The sequence below is a fragment of the Sphaerodactylus townsendi genome, linkage group LG02 (assembly GCF_021028975.2).
Source record: "Sphaerodactylus townsendi isolate TG3544 linkage group LG02, MPM_Stown_v2.3, whole genome shotgun sequence".
Lineage (NCBI taxonomy): Eukaryota > Metazoa > Chordata > Lepidosauria > Squamata > Sphaerodactylidae > Sphaerodactylus > Sphaerodactylus townsendi.
Window position 1 is genome coordinate 128,838,398 of NC_059426.1, and position 17,054 is coordinate 128,855,451.

The 17,054-nt window shown below is 42.2% G+C and overlaps 1 protein-coding gene across 2 annotated transcripts in view; it reads left to right on the forward strand.

Moving 5' to 3' along the window:
* The window catches only part of FMN1 (formin 1), a 185,885-nt gene that overhangs the window by 64,214 nt on the left and 104,617 nt on the right, over window positions 1-17,054 (forward strand). For both annotated transcript variants that reach the window (XM_048486013.1, XM_048486012.1), the window contains 2 exons: window positions 10,812-11,482; window positions 12,827-12,977. In XM_048486013.1, the coding sequence (XP_048341970.1) occupies window positions 10,812-11,482; window positions 12,827-12,977 (822 nt within the window). The remainder of the gene's footprint in view (window positions 1-10,811; window positions 11,483-12,826; window positions 12,978-17,054) is intronic.

Here is a 17,054-nt window from a genome sequence, read left to right on the forward strand (position 1 = left end):
GTTTAATTTCTGTCCAAACTATCTCCCAGGAAAGAGCAGCTTTCTGGCCGGTGCCTCATCCTGCCTTCCTCAGCATGACAATAAATGGGAGGAGGTGGTTGATACTGTATTCACACTAAAACAATTGGGGTTGGGGGTGATGACCTGTGGACAAGCTAAAAAAGTTGCCATCCAAAAGGGGGGAAAGCCAAACCACCCGATATTGAAAGCCAGGCAGGGACCCCCTGACACAACTGATTTGAGATGCATTCCAGGGTGATTGGGAGGAGACATTGGAGAGCTGGTGCCCAGATCTATGTTCCTGAAGCTCTGAGCAAACAGGTGCTTTTGGTCTTCCAAGTCTGTTGGACATTTTGGATTTCTCAAGACTTTGCATTTGACCCGCAGTCAATTTTGATGGAAAATTCTGCAGAAAGATATGGAGGCCTATGTGGAGGGGTGTCCTGTGTGTGCTATGGCCAAATGGGCCCTGGGGAAAATCCAGGGACTTCTTAAACCTTTGGATTCCTCAGAAACCCAGGTTGAGGATTGCCATGAATTTCATAACCTGCCCCCCTGCCAAAGGAAAACTGTAATCCAGGTAGTGATGGACACCTTGTCAAAACAGGCTCACTTTGTGCCACCCATGGCGCAAAAGCTGACTAAGTTGTTTGTGAGTCATATTTATATCCTACTTACTCCAGACAAATATATGTAGTTTCATGTATTTTTTTTTCAGAGTAATTTTGATGCTTGAAATAGGGTTTTGGTACAAAATCTCATCATTATCAAAGTGGACAACTGAGCTACTTGCGTGACTAGACCTCTGGTCTATTCACTTGCCATTGAAGGCATACGGAAAACATCTTGTTGCTATTAGGAAGCAGTCATTTTTGTAAAAAAATATTGGCTCTTTCTGCAAGTTCATGTTAGAATGAATAACTCGAAGTAATGTGGCATGCTCCAAGATGTAGAACAGGGGTAGGGAACCTGCTGCTCTCCAGATGTTCAGGAACTACAATTCCCATCAGCCCCTACCAGCATGGCCAATTGGCCATGCTGACAGGGGCTGATGGGAATTGTAGTTCCTGAACATCTGGAGAGCCGCAGGTTCCCTACCCCTGATGTAGAAGATGCACTTTAGAAAGTTTACATGATTCTCTAACGGTTTTAATTAACAGGGGAAATTGTTACTTAAAACTCAAATTGAAGTCTTAGGTTCTTTTGGATGTCCACTTTCACCCCTTCACTGCAGGGGAGAAGGTACTATCTGATTCAGGCTGTTTAGAGTTTATTTAAATGCATGTCCTCCCTGTCTTTTCCTAATGCTGAGCCAGCATTTTTAATTGTGATGCCAGAGAGATACTACATTCAAATAAGTGTAGTACATCCTGAATTAGACTTTACTTTCTTCCTGCTGTAAAATGGAAGTGAAGGGGATTGTTTGCATTCGTAAGTCTAACCAAGATTATATTTTCCCATTAAGAGTTTGTACAAAAGACATATGCAAAACAAAAAATAACTGACAAAATTAACAGCTGTTTAGCTATTCTGACTTTTCACATTGTACCTCTTCCTGCCTTCCCCCTCTGTACCACATCTCATGCTGTTCCTGTAGTAACATTGATAGTAAAGGGTTAACTGGAACCTGATTATGAGTTAGGGCAAAACTCTACCTTCTGAACTTATTTTTTCCTTGCTTCCAGTTTTTAGTCTGAATTTAGTTGCAATAAAGAAGTTGTTATATTTTACAGCTCATGTAAATACAGAGATTTATTTCATTTTCATAATGAAATCACAAAAGTTAGGCCTTAGGATCATCTTTACACAGGCAAGGTACTGTAGCCAGAAGGAGAAAGCACAAAAGCCTTTATTCACAAGCAGAACTCTGATCCACAGTTAGATGCATACCATCAACTTATAAGATTGTCAAAATATTCAGTAAATGAATGTTGTTCCATCAAAACAGAGTCCCTTTCTTTTTCATGAAGCATTGCAAGTGTGGCTGGAGCAACATTCTGAGTTTCAGTCTCAAAAGAATAATCTTACCCCAGGGTCTTGTCTAGTAATTAAATCCATATTACTGCAATATTGTCCACTTTTGTATTTATTTATTTCAACAAAAAGAACAACAACAATGAAAAGATTAAAAGAAAAAAGAGCGGGGTGGAGTCACAAGTTTTTCTGACAACTATTCAAATTACTCTGTATGTCTGCCGTTACTGTTGATACCACGGCACTGTTCCTAGGCCAATTCTCTTTGTGTGAAAAGTGTTATCAAGTTGCAGTTGACCTGTTCCTGTAGGGTATTCATGGCAAGTGACTAATAGAAGTGGTTTGCCATTGACTTCCTCCGCTGGACTGGACTATCCAGGTTCAGGACCAATTAATTGTAAATATATAAAATTACTTTTTTGAAATATTCATATACCATCTCCTCCTCACTCCTCTATTGTTATTCAGGTGCAAATACAATGTGATAGAAGTTGGGTTGGATCCAGCTGTCTGTGAGTGCAACATTTACCTTGCTCTCTTTCTGGGAAAGCTGATTCCTGCAATTGTGGGATTTTTATGAACTAACAGTAGGGTTGCCAGGTGCCTCCTAGCAACCAGTAGGAGACCAGGGGGTAGGATATGGGAAATGATATCATAAGAATTTCTGTGGTTGTGCCATAGAGTTTTCAGAGATTCACAGAAAGGTGTGACCAGAAGATATGTCACATCATTATCTCAGTAGCCATTTATAAAAATTTCTCACACTGCCACTTCATGTGGGTGGAATGACTGTGCTGAGTGGATGAAAACTCCAATGGAGTGCAAGCAAACCTGGGGGACCGCACATTTGTGCCTACTCTGTTCCAGTGATGTGAGCTCACTTTTCTGCCACAGTTGCATGAATACAATGCTTTCCAGACAGCTTCATTTTTATTTGATTTATTTTAAACATTTTAATCCTATCTTTCTATCTAATTATGGCCCTCAAGATTTATTTTATTTTATTTATTATATTGGATTTCATAGACCACCTCATCCCCAAAGGGCTCTAGGCGGTTCACAGTACAGTAAGGACCAATAAATTACTTAAAAACCATCTAAAAACATTTAAAATTCAATATGCAGCAATAATAACAAACTAAACCCATACTTGTGGCGCCCTCTTACGGCCAGGGAGAGGCTGGCAGCACCCAAAGATGTAACCGGTATGGGCATTGCCAGATGACAAACCATGGCGGAGGCTCACAAGGGGGCAGCCAATCCGCGGCCAGCCTCACTAAAAGATGTTGTATAGATTTCTGAAGATGCAGACATGGAAAGCATACAGAACCAGTCACCTTTTTCTAAGCATTTTACATATAGGTATTGTGGTTCTACACACTCTCTGGTTACCGTTGGGCAGATTCCGCATGAGCCAAAAACAGTGGTGTGAAAATGGTGTGAAATAGTTTAAAACAATGTAAAATGGTTTAAAACGGCCCATGCGGAATCCGCGGTGTGAAAATGGTGCAAAATGGTGTAAAACGGTGTAAAAGAGTTTACACCATATTCACACCATTTTCTCACCACTGTTTTGGCCCATGCAGAATTTTGGCCCATGCAGAAACCTCTTCTATCTTCTAGAACTGTCTGGAAAATTCAATGTATTGCTGAAGGTTTTCACAGCCAGAATTAACTAGCTGTTGTCATTTTCCAGGCTATGTGGCCGTGGTCTGGTAGTTTTTGCTCCTAATGTTTTGCCTGGTATCTTCAGAGATATGTCACGGCAAGATGTGTTTCTCCTCCTGGCACAATTATGTTTCTTGCTGTGACATACCTCTGAAGATGCCAGTCATAGATGTGGAGGAAAGTTAGGAGCAAAAACTACCAGGCCACGACCATATAGTCCGGAAAACAACAGCCATGGTAAAATTCAGTTTATCCAATATGCAACAATTAAATTACTGTCAGAGGCTTGAATCAGATATTATATCACTCCTGTGCTAAAAGATCTGCAGTAGTTGCTTGTCTGCTTTCAGGCCCAGTTCAGAGTGTCTTATCTTTTAATGTCCCAAATGACTTGAGGATGAGGTACTTTGAAGGGCTTCTTCCTTCTCTACTATCCAGTCCACCTGTTAGATTCTCTTCCCAAGCATCTGAGTGATGACCAGAGCCAAAAAATTTTCAGGGGACAACCTCAGTTATTACTCATGAGTCACCTGCTTGTGAATATATAAAATCAGGTTGTGAGAAGATCTACATGGACTTAGAGTTTTCCCAAACTTCTGTAGTTACTATCTTCAAGGCTGCAAAGTAGAGGGCAAGTGAAAATCTTAAGTAGCAAATTGTGAAGATGAAAAGACTAATGGGGGGTAGGGTGAGAACAGCATTTCTTTGCAGGAGGACCTCAGACAAGTTGTGGTTAAAACTTTTTCATTCTAACTTTTGTCCTAAGGCATAGTGTATACATATTTATTAAACAGGGAGTACTGTTACAATCAGGCTAACTGGGAGACAGTTTTGGCCTGTGCTGGGGACAACAGCTTCCCATTGCCTAGGCAAGAGCCAAGATGGAGAGGATCCAACAACATTCATAGAGGGTGTGGCACAGTGGTGATCAAGAAAATGATGTGTCTTTTTTAATTTCAGCTTTGTTGCTAAACATTTTTTAGCCTGAATGTGAACTAAACTGGAACACCTTCAGTCTGACTGAACCAGACCCAAGCCAAAATAGTTTTGTTTCCATGGATGCTTTGGGTTGTTTACTGTAGATGAATTCTGTCTAAAAAAACATTGGCGTGTATTATGTTGGATAAAAACACACTCTTTGTGATGCCAACTTTTAAAATGATGGCTTAAATCTTGAGTTTTCTTTCTTTCTTATGCACCAAGATCATGACAGAAAAAACTATGAGGTAGATTACAGGTTGCCTTATAGGTATGGCAATGCTACAAGTCTGGCATCAGCCACACTAATAAAATCAAAACCAATGCTGTTTTATGGCCTTGAATTTATGTGACTGCAGGGGATCAAAGGATTTCTGTCCCACTGGACTATAAGGTCTATAGTTCATGGCAAAAAAACCCTCATCAAAAAGAACATTTTTGTTGTGAGGCTTTTCATTTTAATCAGCTACAGCAATAAAAGAGCTGCTAGGTGTCCAAAAACATTCTCCAAGATCAGAGACAATTCACTCTCAAGTTTGCCCTGTTTTCTTATTAGAGCCACACAACACCTCTGGTTTCACCATTTCATTGAACCTTCTCCTGCAACTTGTTTTGGCCATACTTTTTTTTTTAGTTTTTCACCCTTTTTGAACACAAAACTTGTCACACTGCAATAAGATTAATGATGCATGAAGTCTGCTCATTAATACTGAGTTGCAGCCATTTTCTCAAGATAGAATTTCATTGTAATTGCATCCCACTGAATATTTGAAATAAAGTTGAGAATTCTGAGTTGCTTTTTTCCTCAGTGAAATGTATTTATATTAGAGATCTAAATGCTGCTCATTGCTGTGAATAGTAGTATGGGGAAGTGATCGACACTGACTCAGAAGGGTGTTAAAAGATGGAGGGGTTTCTTTATGCTTCTGGATATCTGCAAACTTGGTGGCATTACTACTGTTCTTCCTTTTTGATTAGAAACCATGGAAGTGTGACGAACCGACACTTAGAGCAACCCAGATTTCCTTCAGTAAATGTTGGCATTTCCACAGACCTGGGACTATATGGGTTTGCCAACTCAGCCCCATTTGAGGCTGCTTAATAAATCACCAAAACCATTTCTTTCCAGCCAAACAAAAGCATGCCTGTCAAGGAAGACAATACCAAATAATGAGACTTTGGGCAGGGTTGCTGTTTCTATCACTTCATCTTCCTGCATCTGTATAATGTATAAAAATGTTTTGCCTAGGAGTAACCTAGCAGCAAAAGTTGCCTAAAATAGGCAACTAGAAAAAGTAGGGTTGAAATTAATGTGCGGTACATGATGTTTTCCTTTTATGAATGTCCAGAAGGTACAATTAGTACAGAATGCTGCAGTCAGAAAACTGACAGAAGTAGGTGGCCATATTACAACTGATCTCCCTGGAGAAAATGGCCCCTTTGGAGGGTGAACTCTTTGGCATCATATCCCTGCTGAGCTGCCTCTCTTTTCCAAACTATACCATTCCCAGACTCTGCCCTCAAATCTTTAGGAATATTCCAACCCAGACTTAGCAACCCTAGCTTTCTTCCCTTTCCCCACCGACTGTCATTTTTGTGCCGACCTCTTAGTGGTTTCCTGACTTGCAGCCTTCATTATTTCTTTCCCCCTGTCAGTTTCCCCTCTTTCTTATTCACCACATGATTGGGCACAGTTTTGTGATTCCAGAGCACTCCAAAATGCCACCCAAAGTTTTTTTAATAGCATCTGTGAATGTACAACATCACTTTTATCATTTTGGGAATTATTTAGCCCTCCATTGTTTATTTTAAAAAAACATATTTTTCTGCAAGCCTGGTGGTATTTTACATTTGCTGAAGCCTAGATTATTGCCCTGGCTGGCCCCATTTTTAAACAAATGAAGAAAGGGACAAGAGGCAATTTAGATACAAAGATATCAGTGTCACAGTTTTGGATTCCCTTTTTTAGGGCTGCTTTGCCCTGAATGTTTGGTCTGTTCTCTGAACGCTCAAGTACAAAATACAGGTGCTGCCTATCAAACGTGCCGGTTCTGCTGCTAACAAATACAGTTGTTTCCTATCTGAATTTTTAAAAGAGGAACTGAATTTCTAGCTCAATAATGATGATCAATGCTTTGAACAAATACAAATTTGGTTCTCATAACCAGTGTAATATAATGACTTGTGAAACTCTGCTATCAAAGATAACTTTGTGGCTCCTTTGTATGTATTCTAGGGACCCGTATTTTTAGATTTAGGTGATATTGGGCAGGCATGCTTGCAAAAATTATTCTGTAAATGTAATATTTAAATCAGTTAATTCCATATGTGATGTGTATTCATGATTCTAATACCTTCTGTTGATCTGTTGCTCCAATTACTATGTGAAATTATGTCTCCATTTATATGTACATTTGGATTCCATAGACACCTCTTAAAGAAAACAAATATTTTAGTGCCCTGGGAATTTTTACATGTGTCATGTCTTCAGTTTTCTTACTCTCAGTTTAGTGCATTGGGAATAAATACAAAATGCATGCCCTTGAAAACAATATTGATGCAGCATATGTAACACATTATGATGACTGAGGTGTCTAAAGAAAGAAATTTTGAATTTGAAGGGAGTTGGCATAAGGTATTATTTCATCCAGCTATCCTTTGATTGTTAAGCCTCTTGTTGTAGTTGCTGAAATTTAAAACAAATGTATTCTTTGTACTAGGATAATCTTGTCTTTAAAGAAAAAACAACAACAATTTGTTGTATAAGTAAACTTTTCTTTTTTGCTATGGAAATAACATTTCCAACATTTCTTCAGGATTTGTGGACCAGTGTACAGAGGCCCACCTTTTCCAGATATGAAGAAATTTTACCAGAAACAGATAATTTATACTTAGAGAAAGAGAATGTTTATCCCTGAAATCCCTGACTGGGATATCAATTCCATGTTTTGAAGCTGTTAGAAAAAGTGGAATAAAGCTGAAAGAAATGTAGGTGGCACATGTTGTGAAAAATGTTGTCCCTTATGAAATACATACCTGACCCCAATTGCAGCAGTGGGGGAGGGGGGTGAAAAAAAATTGCTTGCCTCTGTATAGTGAGGTTGCAAAACTCTGTCGTCATTCGAATTTGGCTTTGTGGCAGCATCACACAGGCAAATCATGATGGCTGTATGGTTATATAGCTACATGGTAACATGGCGTTTCAAGACGTTAGGATACTTCACGCCAAGAGTTCTGGCGGGCGTATTAAGCCCGCTCTCATGAGCAGGCGGCCGGAGGAACGGTAGATCGGCAGGCGTGTCCGACGAGCCGCCTCTTGCCCCTCGGGCTTCATAGCCTGTTGCCGCCTGCTGGTAGCCAGAAAGCCCGCTTCGACGCTGCCCTCCGACCCCTGGAGATCGGAGGACAGTGTGGGCGGGGCGCGACTTCCAGCAGGCTTAATTTTACCGACAATCAGGAGTGGAGCGGGACCGGAGACAGCGTTTTCAACAACCCTTTAAAGGTTGTTGTTTGTATGCCTGACCTGGCCTTGCCTCTGGGGAGGGAAGAGCAGTCAGTCGCCAAGCTGCCAGCGCTGCAGCAGCGGGCGCCAGGACGTATGCCTGGGGCGGTGTTTTACCGCCCCCCAGGTCAGCCGTTAATGGTCAAAGCGGAAACGGCCATGGTAAGTGGCAAAGCTACTTGTTAGCTGAGGAACTACATATAAAGCATAGTTAGCGTGTCATTCCACCATCCAGCTGATTGTTAGAGCTCAGCTAGTTATTTAATAAGTTTGTATAAATATTTGTACCTTCATGGGTCTAATTGTGCTTGTTGGTTGTTCAGCAGGAGGGGCAGGGGTGAGGAAGTTGGATGAAAGGTTAGGTATTGATTTGGATCAAAGAGTAATTTGTGTTATTCTCAATGTAAGCACACACTGTTAATTAATTTTGTTATTCTGATTTATGCAATAGGACATGAGAAGAATCATTGTAAGAAAAGGTGGATTTTTGTATATTAATTAAAACATATTCTGTGTAGTAATCTATAAATATAAAACTTTATTTTACATAAATATGCACTTTTAAAATAAATGTTTAAAATAAATGTATATTGCCACTCTTTCCGTATAAGTAAATTACACTTACAAGTATAAATAAGGTAAAATACCACACTCAGAGACCAGAATTCCCATATTCATCTGGTGCTGAGTTTACTCTATTTCAGTGCAAGTAAAAGAATTTCCTGTAATTTGGTCTACAAAGTTTGATCTCTGAGGCCTATTGTATATATGCAAGTCATTACTTAGTGCTGATGACATTGTGCAATGTCATGCTTGTATAAATACAAATCAAAGTCTAAAATCAAAAGCCAAAGACACTGAGAATTTGGTTACTGAATAGTTTATTTACCATTGAGAAGTCTAATTTCAATAGTATTTTGTAACTTGTATTTGATTAATAAATCTAGCAACCACACATGGAATGCCTGAGTGAGGGTGGAGAGAGGCTAAGGGTTAACATACAGCATACTGTTCACTCCCCACAACAAACTATTTTGATTACTGTGCCTGAATTTTCTATGGAGGACAAAACTGGGAATTGTTGTCCCTGATGCTGTGAGGTTGTTTCACCCTATTATCTCCTAAGTCAGAAAAAACTTTGGGGCAATGTTTCATTCCTTTTGCACGCAAACTTAGTGACACTGTTGAGTGGAAGGAGCCACTGTTGTCAATAAAAATGTAGCATGATCATGAAAAAAACAGAGCTGATAGCTGGCTTCTTTTGTTTCCCTTTTTCGAACCATTGTGAATTACTTTGGGGATCGGTTCGCCACACACACACACACACACACACACACACACACACACACACCCCGCACATTTTTTTTGAACCTGGAAGAAAGTGGACCTTTTAAAAAACGTGTGATCAATCTGGAGTGGAGGGGAAGTTGGGGGGGGGATGTGAATCTAGATTCGAACTACCCGCCCTTGCGAGTGATGTGGAGCCTTCCATCCAATCAGGATGCAATGGGCTGTGCGTGATGAGCGTGCAGCCTTTTAAAAATTTTTGCAGAGCAGAGATCCACATGGATATGAAGCTACATAGGGCCAGTTTTGACTGATTGACTGAACAGAAGGCAATACAAAGCTGTGCTACATGTCATATCCATGTGGATCCATATACATAGAGGTGCGCAGAAGCAGGTCTTTGCTTTAATCACCCGTTTCTTCATCTCCACGTAGAGTCGTTCTGTGCATGCTCACACAAACGTGGATCCATCAGTTAGAAAATAAAAAAAATCCCGCCCCAGCACAATGCAGCAACCAATCAGGATAGCCCCTGAGCAGATCGCACGTTTGATCCACTGACAGTAAGGACTCCTGAGTAGCTGTAGCATTTCTGGGAACAAGGGGTCAGAAGCTGCAATGGGGACCATGAAACCGTGCTCAAAAGGTCCCAAATCTAACCAAACCGGTTTGAATCTACTTTCATTTTTGAAGTGGGGAATTGACCATAGACAAATGAGCAGCAGTTCAAAAAAGGGTTTAATAGAATTGAAAATTTAGGCCTCAACTCCTCCCATGAAGTCTAACTAATAAAGAATACTTGTGATGCTGGAAACAACTGGACATTGAAACTACCTGAAGAGCTTGCAGGGACTGATTCTTGCTTGCTTGCTTCTAAGAAAGTCTGCTGTGCTTGTGCCTCTTCTAAGTTCTCCACGGTGTCCTCTATCTGGACTCTGTTTTCCTTCAGTCTGTTGGAACTTGATTACTCAAAAATGCTATGGGTCTCTGACAACTTATACGTCTGTGATATTGCTGTCTTCAGCCTTCCACAGACAACTAAAACAAACTGAAAACAAAGGTGCTGCTAGCTAATAAAAGGTTAGGTATTCCCTCCCAAGGAATACCATACAAAAATAATTAAGCCCATTCTACCTAAGGGTATAACAGACCTAAACAAGAAAATAGTGAGGGCGTCTTTAGGGTCACAGTACCTAGTATACAAATGGTTCTTAAGGAAAACGAAATATACATTTCTATAACTACCATAGCTTAGTATTCGTTTTTTCCACTTTTCTTGTATTATACTATTATTTCATTATAACCTCTGCTCAAATTAAACACTAAGAGAATATGATAGTTAAAATTCACAACAATTGTAACTATAATTCTCACAGAGTAACTTTTCATTATCCATTTACAGTCCGAGTTTGAACTCAAAGCCTTTCACATTCGAGGAGAACATGCTTTGTCCACTGCAAAGCTTGAGGAAGACATCGCAAATTTTAAAAATGAACTGGAGAAAATATTATACAGGAGAAGTGAGGAAGCAAAGGATGCCTGCGTATCCACTGAAGATGACTACACACCAAAGACATACAGAAATGTATGCATACAAACGGACAGGGAAACTTTTATAAAGCCAAGTGAAGATGAAAATCGGACAGTAAAGGGTAACCAAACAATACCTAAGAAGCTTAATATATCTTGCTTGAATAATAGTATTTCTGCCTCAATTGATCATAAGGAAACGTGCAGTTCAGGCCATGCCTCAGGAAAGTTTCCACCACCACCACCTCCACCACCTCCACCACCTCCTCCTCCTCCACATGGTCCAATTCCTTCAGCATCAGGCTTCGAAATCAGTTCTCCACCACCACCACCTCCACTTCCTATACCTTCAATGACTCATCACCTTCTACCACCTCCACCACCAGGGCCACCTCCACTAGGAGGGGAACTACTACCTCCTCCGCCGCCGCCGCCACCTTTTGGTAGCTTGTTATCAAACCAAGGTCCTCGAAAACCTGCTGTTGAACCCACCCGTCCCATGAAGTCACTGTACTGGACTAGAATACAAATCAAAGACTCCAGGTAAGACTAATATGTTGTCATTTTAATACATTATAGACACCTATATGCAGCTTTCCAAACTTGAACAGATATAAAGAGCTAAAAGGATAAAGAGCTAAAGATATAAAGAGCTAAAAGAGCTGTTGCCTTCATTTTCTATGTTCTGTTTGTAAGCTTTTTACAAGCATTTGGCTGGGCCCCCTCAAACGCCAAATACTGGACCAGGTAGGTGAAGTTATCTTTCCTAACAACACAAGTTATTCCAAGGCAGAGATTAAGTATGAGTCTTTAAAATCATTGTCACCAGGAGCTGCTGGAATCACATTTGTATCAAACTTGAGCATTTTTGTGCACCCATCAATAATTGTGCCAGGGAGACTCAAGTTTCATTCCACATATAAAACATGGAACAGAAAGCATTTTAGAATGTTTTCCTCATTAACATTTTTATTAGTTTTACATTAGAAGCTATTTACACTTTAGAAAACAAGTCCAAGCCTGATATTATTTTATGAATACTATTTGTTTTCTTTCTCATTAGCATTTCAGCAGTCGTCCAAGTTTTACCCTCTCAGGTCTACAAAAATGATATGAAATGATAGGCAGGAATAAAATGTCATGTGAGTAACACCTACTGAAGCCAAGAGAGAACTTTGTTCCTTAGCTTACAGTCTCCAAAGAACCATACTCTATACAGGCGAAACGTCAGGAGAACATTCTACTAGAACACGACCATACAGCCCAGAAACCACACAACACCCCAGTGATTCTGGCTGTGAAAGCCTACAATACAACTATACTCTAATTGTGAAATTTTCCTTTGATGTAGTACACATTTATTTCTGAAACTTGGAGGGGGGGGAGAGGACAAGATCATTTCAAAGCCCACCTTTCAGCATTCATTGGTAGTTCATGGAGTTTATAGTATTGCTGTATTTCAAAGAGCATGGAAAATACTTCTAGTCACTTGGGATGGTGGGTAGTGCAAATAATGGGATATGCTGTTCTGGCTTCCTGCCTATACATTTTTTCCTGATTTCCCATTTTTGTGCATTCAGGGTACCACAGTCAAAAGCAGCACAATTCACACAGTGGGATAAAAGGAAAAAGAAAATGCCATAATTGTATCAACATGATCCAGACTTGACACAAATTACACAAATGTTTCTGTATGGTCTGGAGATACATAATCTATATAACAAAATAAGTAAGAAACAAATTATACAATAACTGTAGAGAAGTACTCAGTTTTAGGCATAGTGCTTTATTTAGTCTAAGTGTACCTATGGTAAATATTGATGTAAATACAAAGTAAATAAAATCTGTAGTTGTGTACCAGTTTTGATTTTTCTTTTCTCATTTTAGCCGAAATGTAGGACCAACTCTTTGGGAATCGTTAGAAGAACCCAACATACATGATACTAGGGAATTTGAATTCTTATTCTCCAAAGAAACAGCTCAGGAAAAGAAAAAACCTTTATCAGATTCTTATGAAAAGAAAACGAAAGCTAAAAAGGTATTCTTTATTGCAATTTTATCCTCCGTGGGGGATGCAGGAGTAATCTGTCAATAAGTATTTAGCTTAAGATAATTGGGGGCAAACTTGACATGAATTGTACTAAACATGACTTAGGTGGCTAATTTACAGCCCCATGCAAAGGGCTATGTGGAAAATCCATCATTGGGAAAGGCCCAGGGCTGCACCAGCGAATTTGCTGTCCCTGGGGCACTTGCCCTGGCAGAGGGGTGGAATTGTCAGCAGGCAGCTACTGCAGCCCTCTATGGCAGTGAAATGCAGCACTAAATACTGCACCAGCATCCTTGTACCCCCTGACAACTGAGGTGGCATAGCAAGGGCAGGGGTATGGCCAGGGAAGGAGCTGATGCTATTCTATATCTCCTTTTCGGTGGCATAAGTCCATTAAACCCAGTGGGGGCTTTCCAGCAGCAGGGAGACTTTTTTTGCCTTCTTTTCCTCCCTATGCCACCAGAAATCCCTCTTGGGAACAGAGGGGTGGTACGGCTGTGGCACTGTATCCAGGCACCCGAACCTTTGGGTGGGGCTGTTAGTCTTTTGAGGATAGGACTAAGTGCTTGAATACCAATGTGTCTTAAATATATTTTTGAATTGAAATGCAGAGATTTATTTTTGTATCATGGCCTGGAATTTTTTTTTTATAAAATGGAACATGCCCAACTAACTTCACACATTTTTACTGGTGAAAATAAATTCTTGATCTCCAAGTTTAATTGGTTTTTCAAATAAGACTTTTCTGTTACTGTTTCTGTTTCTTGTCTGGGTTCCTTGCTCTGTGCATATTAAACATCTGAACCTGGTAAGACCTGTGTGTGGACTATCCTTGCTTCCTGATGGCCTGTCTAAGGCAGTGCTTGGGAGCTAGAGTGGCCAGATACTTCCTGGCAACTGGAGGTGGGGAGTGGGGGGCAGCAAGCAGGTATGTAAATTCCAATGTGTACTGGAAGAGACATTGACCATACCAGTGACCATGGAAACGCTCTCATATTGTTGCAAAACCCTATGGTAGAAGCCATTTTACCATAGAGTTTTGCCCAAGTACCAGAGATCTCTGCAATCATTGGCAATGCAATGACATCACTTCCAGTGCACACAGGAAATAACATCATCGCGTTTCAACTGCTGAAGACCTTAGACTACTTTTGCTGCCCTAAATTCCTCCACTGGCTGGCTGAACAACCCCGGGGGCACAGCATTAAAACAGGGGATCCCTTGCTTCCAGAGGGGGGCTGGCAAACTTGTTAGGAGCTTAAGTACACAGTAACACAGTGATGTATCTTATTTCGACATTTCGTTTGACATATTATGTTGTTTAATTTTTTTACAAGAAATAAAATAAAAGTATCATGTTATTTTATTCTTAGGTTAACAGTGTCATGTGCATTTCTTCTCATAACCTGAAAGATATCTCCATTTTTCGGTAGGGGATAAAAATAACTCTACAAAAAACTGCTACATAGTTATGCGTTTAAAAATTCATTTTAGAATAGAGAAGGAGCCTTTCAAATACACTAGATTATTGGTGTATATATATGCATGTATTCAAAAGTGTATTGTTTAGCCACTTTTTACGTATATTGACACATATTATGTTAAACTAGCAGTAAAGCCTGCTGTAGGGTAAGAAATACAGCAGGCCTAGATAGGGCTGGGGGTGAGGGCAGGTAGGGAAGGGCTTGCTGGGGGTTGGGAGAGGGCGACAGAGCGGGGATGGAATGTCTGGCAACGAACACTTCTCCAATAAGGGAGCAGGGCTCTGTGAGGCCCCCTCCCTTATTGGTGGAGGGTTAATTGTCAGAAATTCCATTCCTTAGCACTTTATTACTGGTAAGATATATAACAATTTTTGAAGTGTGTATCTGTTGGAAGAAGTATAATGATTAACAGAAGATTCCTTGAACTTTTCACCTCATCTACATAGAAGCAGACTTAATTGAAATCCAGAGTTACTTCCATAAACCTGCATGGGTTAAGGCAGTGTACCAGGCCCCGTCTTCGGGTCCTAGTTTGGCCCAGTTCTCCCTGCTCTCCGATGCCGCTGCTGACAGGGCCTTGGCTGCTGTTAGACCTACTACCTGTCCTCTGGATCTGTGCCCCTCCTGGCTTATAAAAGCCTGCCGGGCGGAGCTACGACCCCATCTGTTGAATATCATCAATGGCTCTCTTGAGCAAGGAGTCTTTCCGGATGGGTTGAAGGAGGCAGTAGTCTGCCCACTCTTAAAAAGACCATCGTTAGATCCGAGTGATCTGGCCAATTACCGCCCCGTCTCGAATCTTTCGTTTCTGGGGAAGGTAATTGAGAGAGTGGTGCTGGAGCAGCTTCAGGGTTTCCTGGATGACACATCGGCTTTCGATCCCTTCCAGTCCGGCTTCCGTGCTGGGCATGGGACGAAGACTGCTCTTGTCGCCATCACAGATGCGCTCCGTATACAGCTTGACCGAGGCGGATCGGCGCTGCTGGTTTTGTTAGATCTTACCGCAGCGTTTGATATGGTCGACCACGACCTTTTGACCCACCGCCTGGCCGTCTCCGGGGTGCGGGGCACTGTCCTTCAGTGGATTGCCTCGTTTCTCCGGGGCCGGAGCCAGCAAGTGTGGTGCGGGGATGAAGCCTCCCGGAGGTGCCCGCTTCATTGCGGAGTACCTCAGGGGGCATTGTTATCCCCGCTATTATTTAACATCTATATGCGACCACTTGCTCAGCTGGTACGGAGCTTTGGGCTGATCTGTCATCAGTATGCTGATGACACTCAGCTCATTCTGTTGATGGAGGGGGGAGCGGTTGCCGCCCCTGCGGCTCTCCAGCATTGTTTGGAGGCGGTAGCTGGTTGGTTGAAGCAGAGCAGGCTGCAACTGAATCCATCGAAGACAGAGATCCTCTGGCTAGGCCGCGAAGGAGGGGCTGGGGATTTCCAGCCGCCGGTGTGGGAGGGGGTTTCATTGGCGCCGACCTCCTCCGTCCGCAGTCTGGGGGTCCACCTGGATTCGTCTCTTTCAATGGAGACCCAGGTGGCCCTTACAACCCGGACTGCGTTTTTCCATCTCCGACAGGCCCGGCGGCTGGCCCCCTTCCTCTCCCAAGCGGACCTCGCCACTGTGATCCATGCAACGGTCACCTCCAGGTTAGACTATTGTAACTCGCTTTACGCGGGCCTTCCCTTGCGTTTGATTCGGAAGTTAAAGCTGGTCCAACATGCGGCGGCTCGGTTGCTCACAGGAGGCGCCTTCAGAGAACACATTCAGCCTGTGTTGCGCCAGCTGCACTGGCTTCCGGTCGAATTCCGAATCATCTTCAAGGTGTGGGTTCTGACCTTTAAGGCCTTGCGCGGCCTGGGACCCTCGTACCTTCGGGACCGCATCACCCCATATGTCCCCACTCGGCCTCTGCGATCAGCAGAGGCCAACTTGCTGGTGATCCCTGGCCCCTCGATGATGCGGCTGGCCTCCACGCGGGCCAGGACTTTTACAGCACTGGCCCCGGCCTGGTGGAACACCCTTCCTCCAGCTGTCCGGGCCCTGCGGGACCTGGGTGAGTTCCGCAGGGCCTGCAAGACTGTGTTGTTCCACCGGGCCTTTGGAGTGCCCGGCCGCTGATGTGGTGCCCCCTACTGCTCTTTATTGCCCCTCGTCTTCGGGGCTGTTACATCAGGGTTCCCTCATATTGAGGGGCCTACCGTCCCCCCCTCTTTTGGGGGTAGGTTTTAAATTTGAGGTTGGACACCTGTTTTTATGTATTAATTTGCTTTCGCTGGTTTTAAATTATTTTATTGTTGACATGAGATGGAGCCTATGTATTTATATTGTATGTGTGATTTGCTCCTGCTTGTCTCTGAACTTTTGTTGTTCACCGCCCGGAGCCCTTCGGGGATTGGGCGGTATATAAGACGAAACAATAAATAAAATAAATACATAAATAAAATGGCACCCAGGGCATGACCATGAATATGCAAGACCCACCCTTCCAGGAGAGGCTACTGGCTCCTAAATGTGCCATTCCAGGTCACAGCCCCAAGCACTCTGATGGGGTGGTGGTTCAGGTGCTACCTACAACTCAGA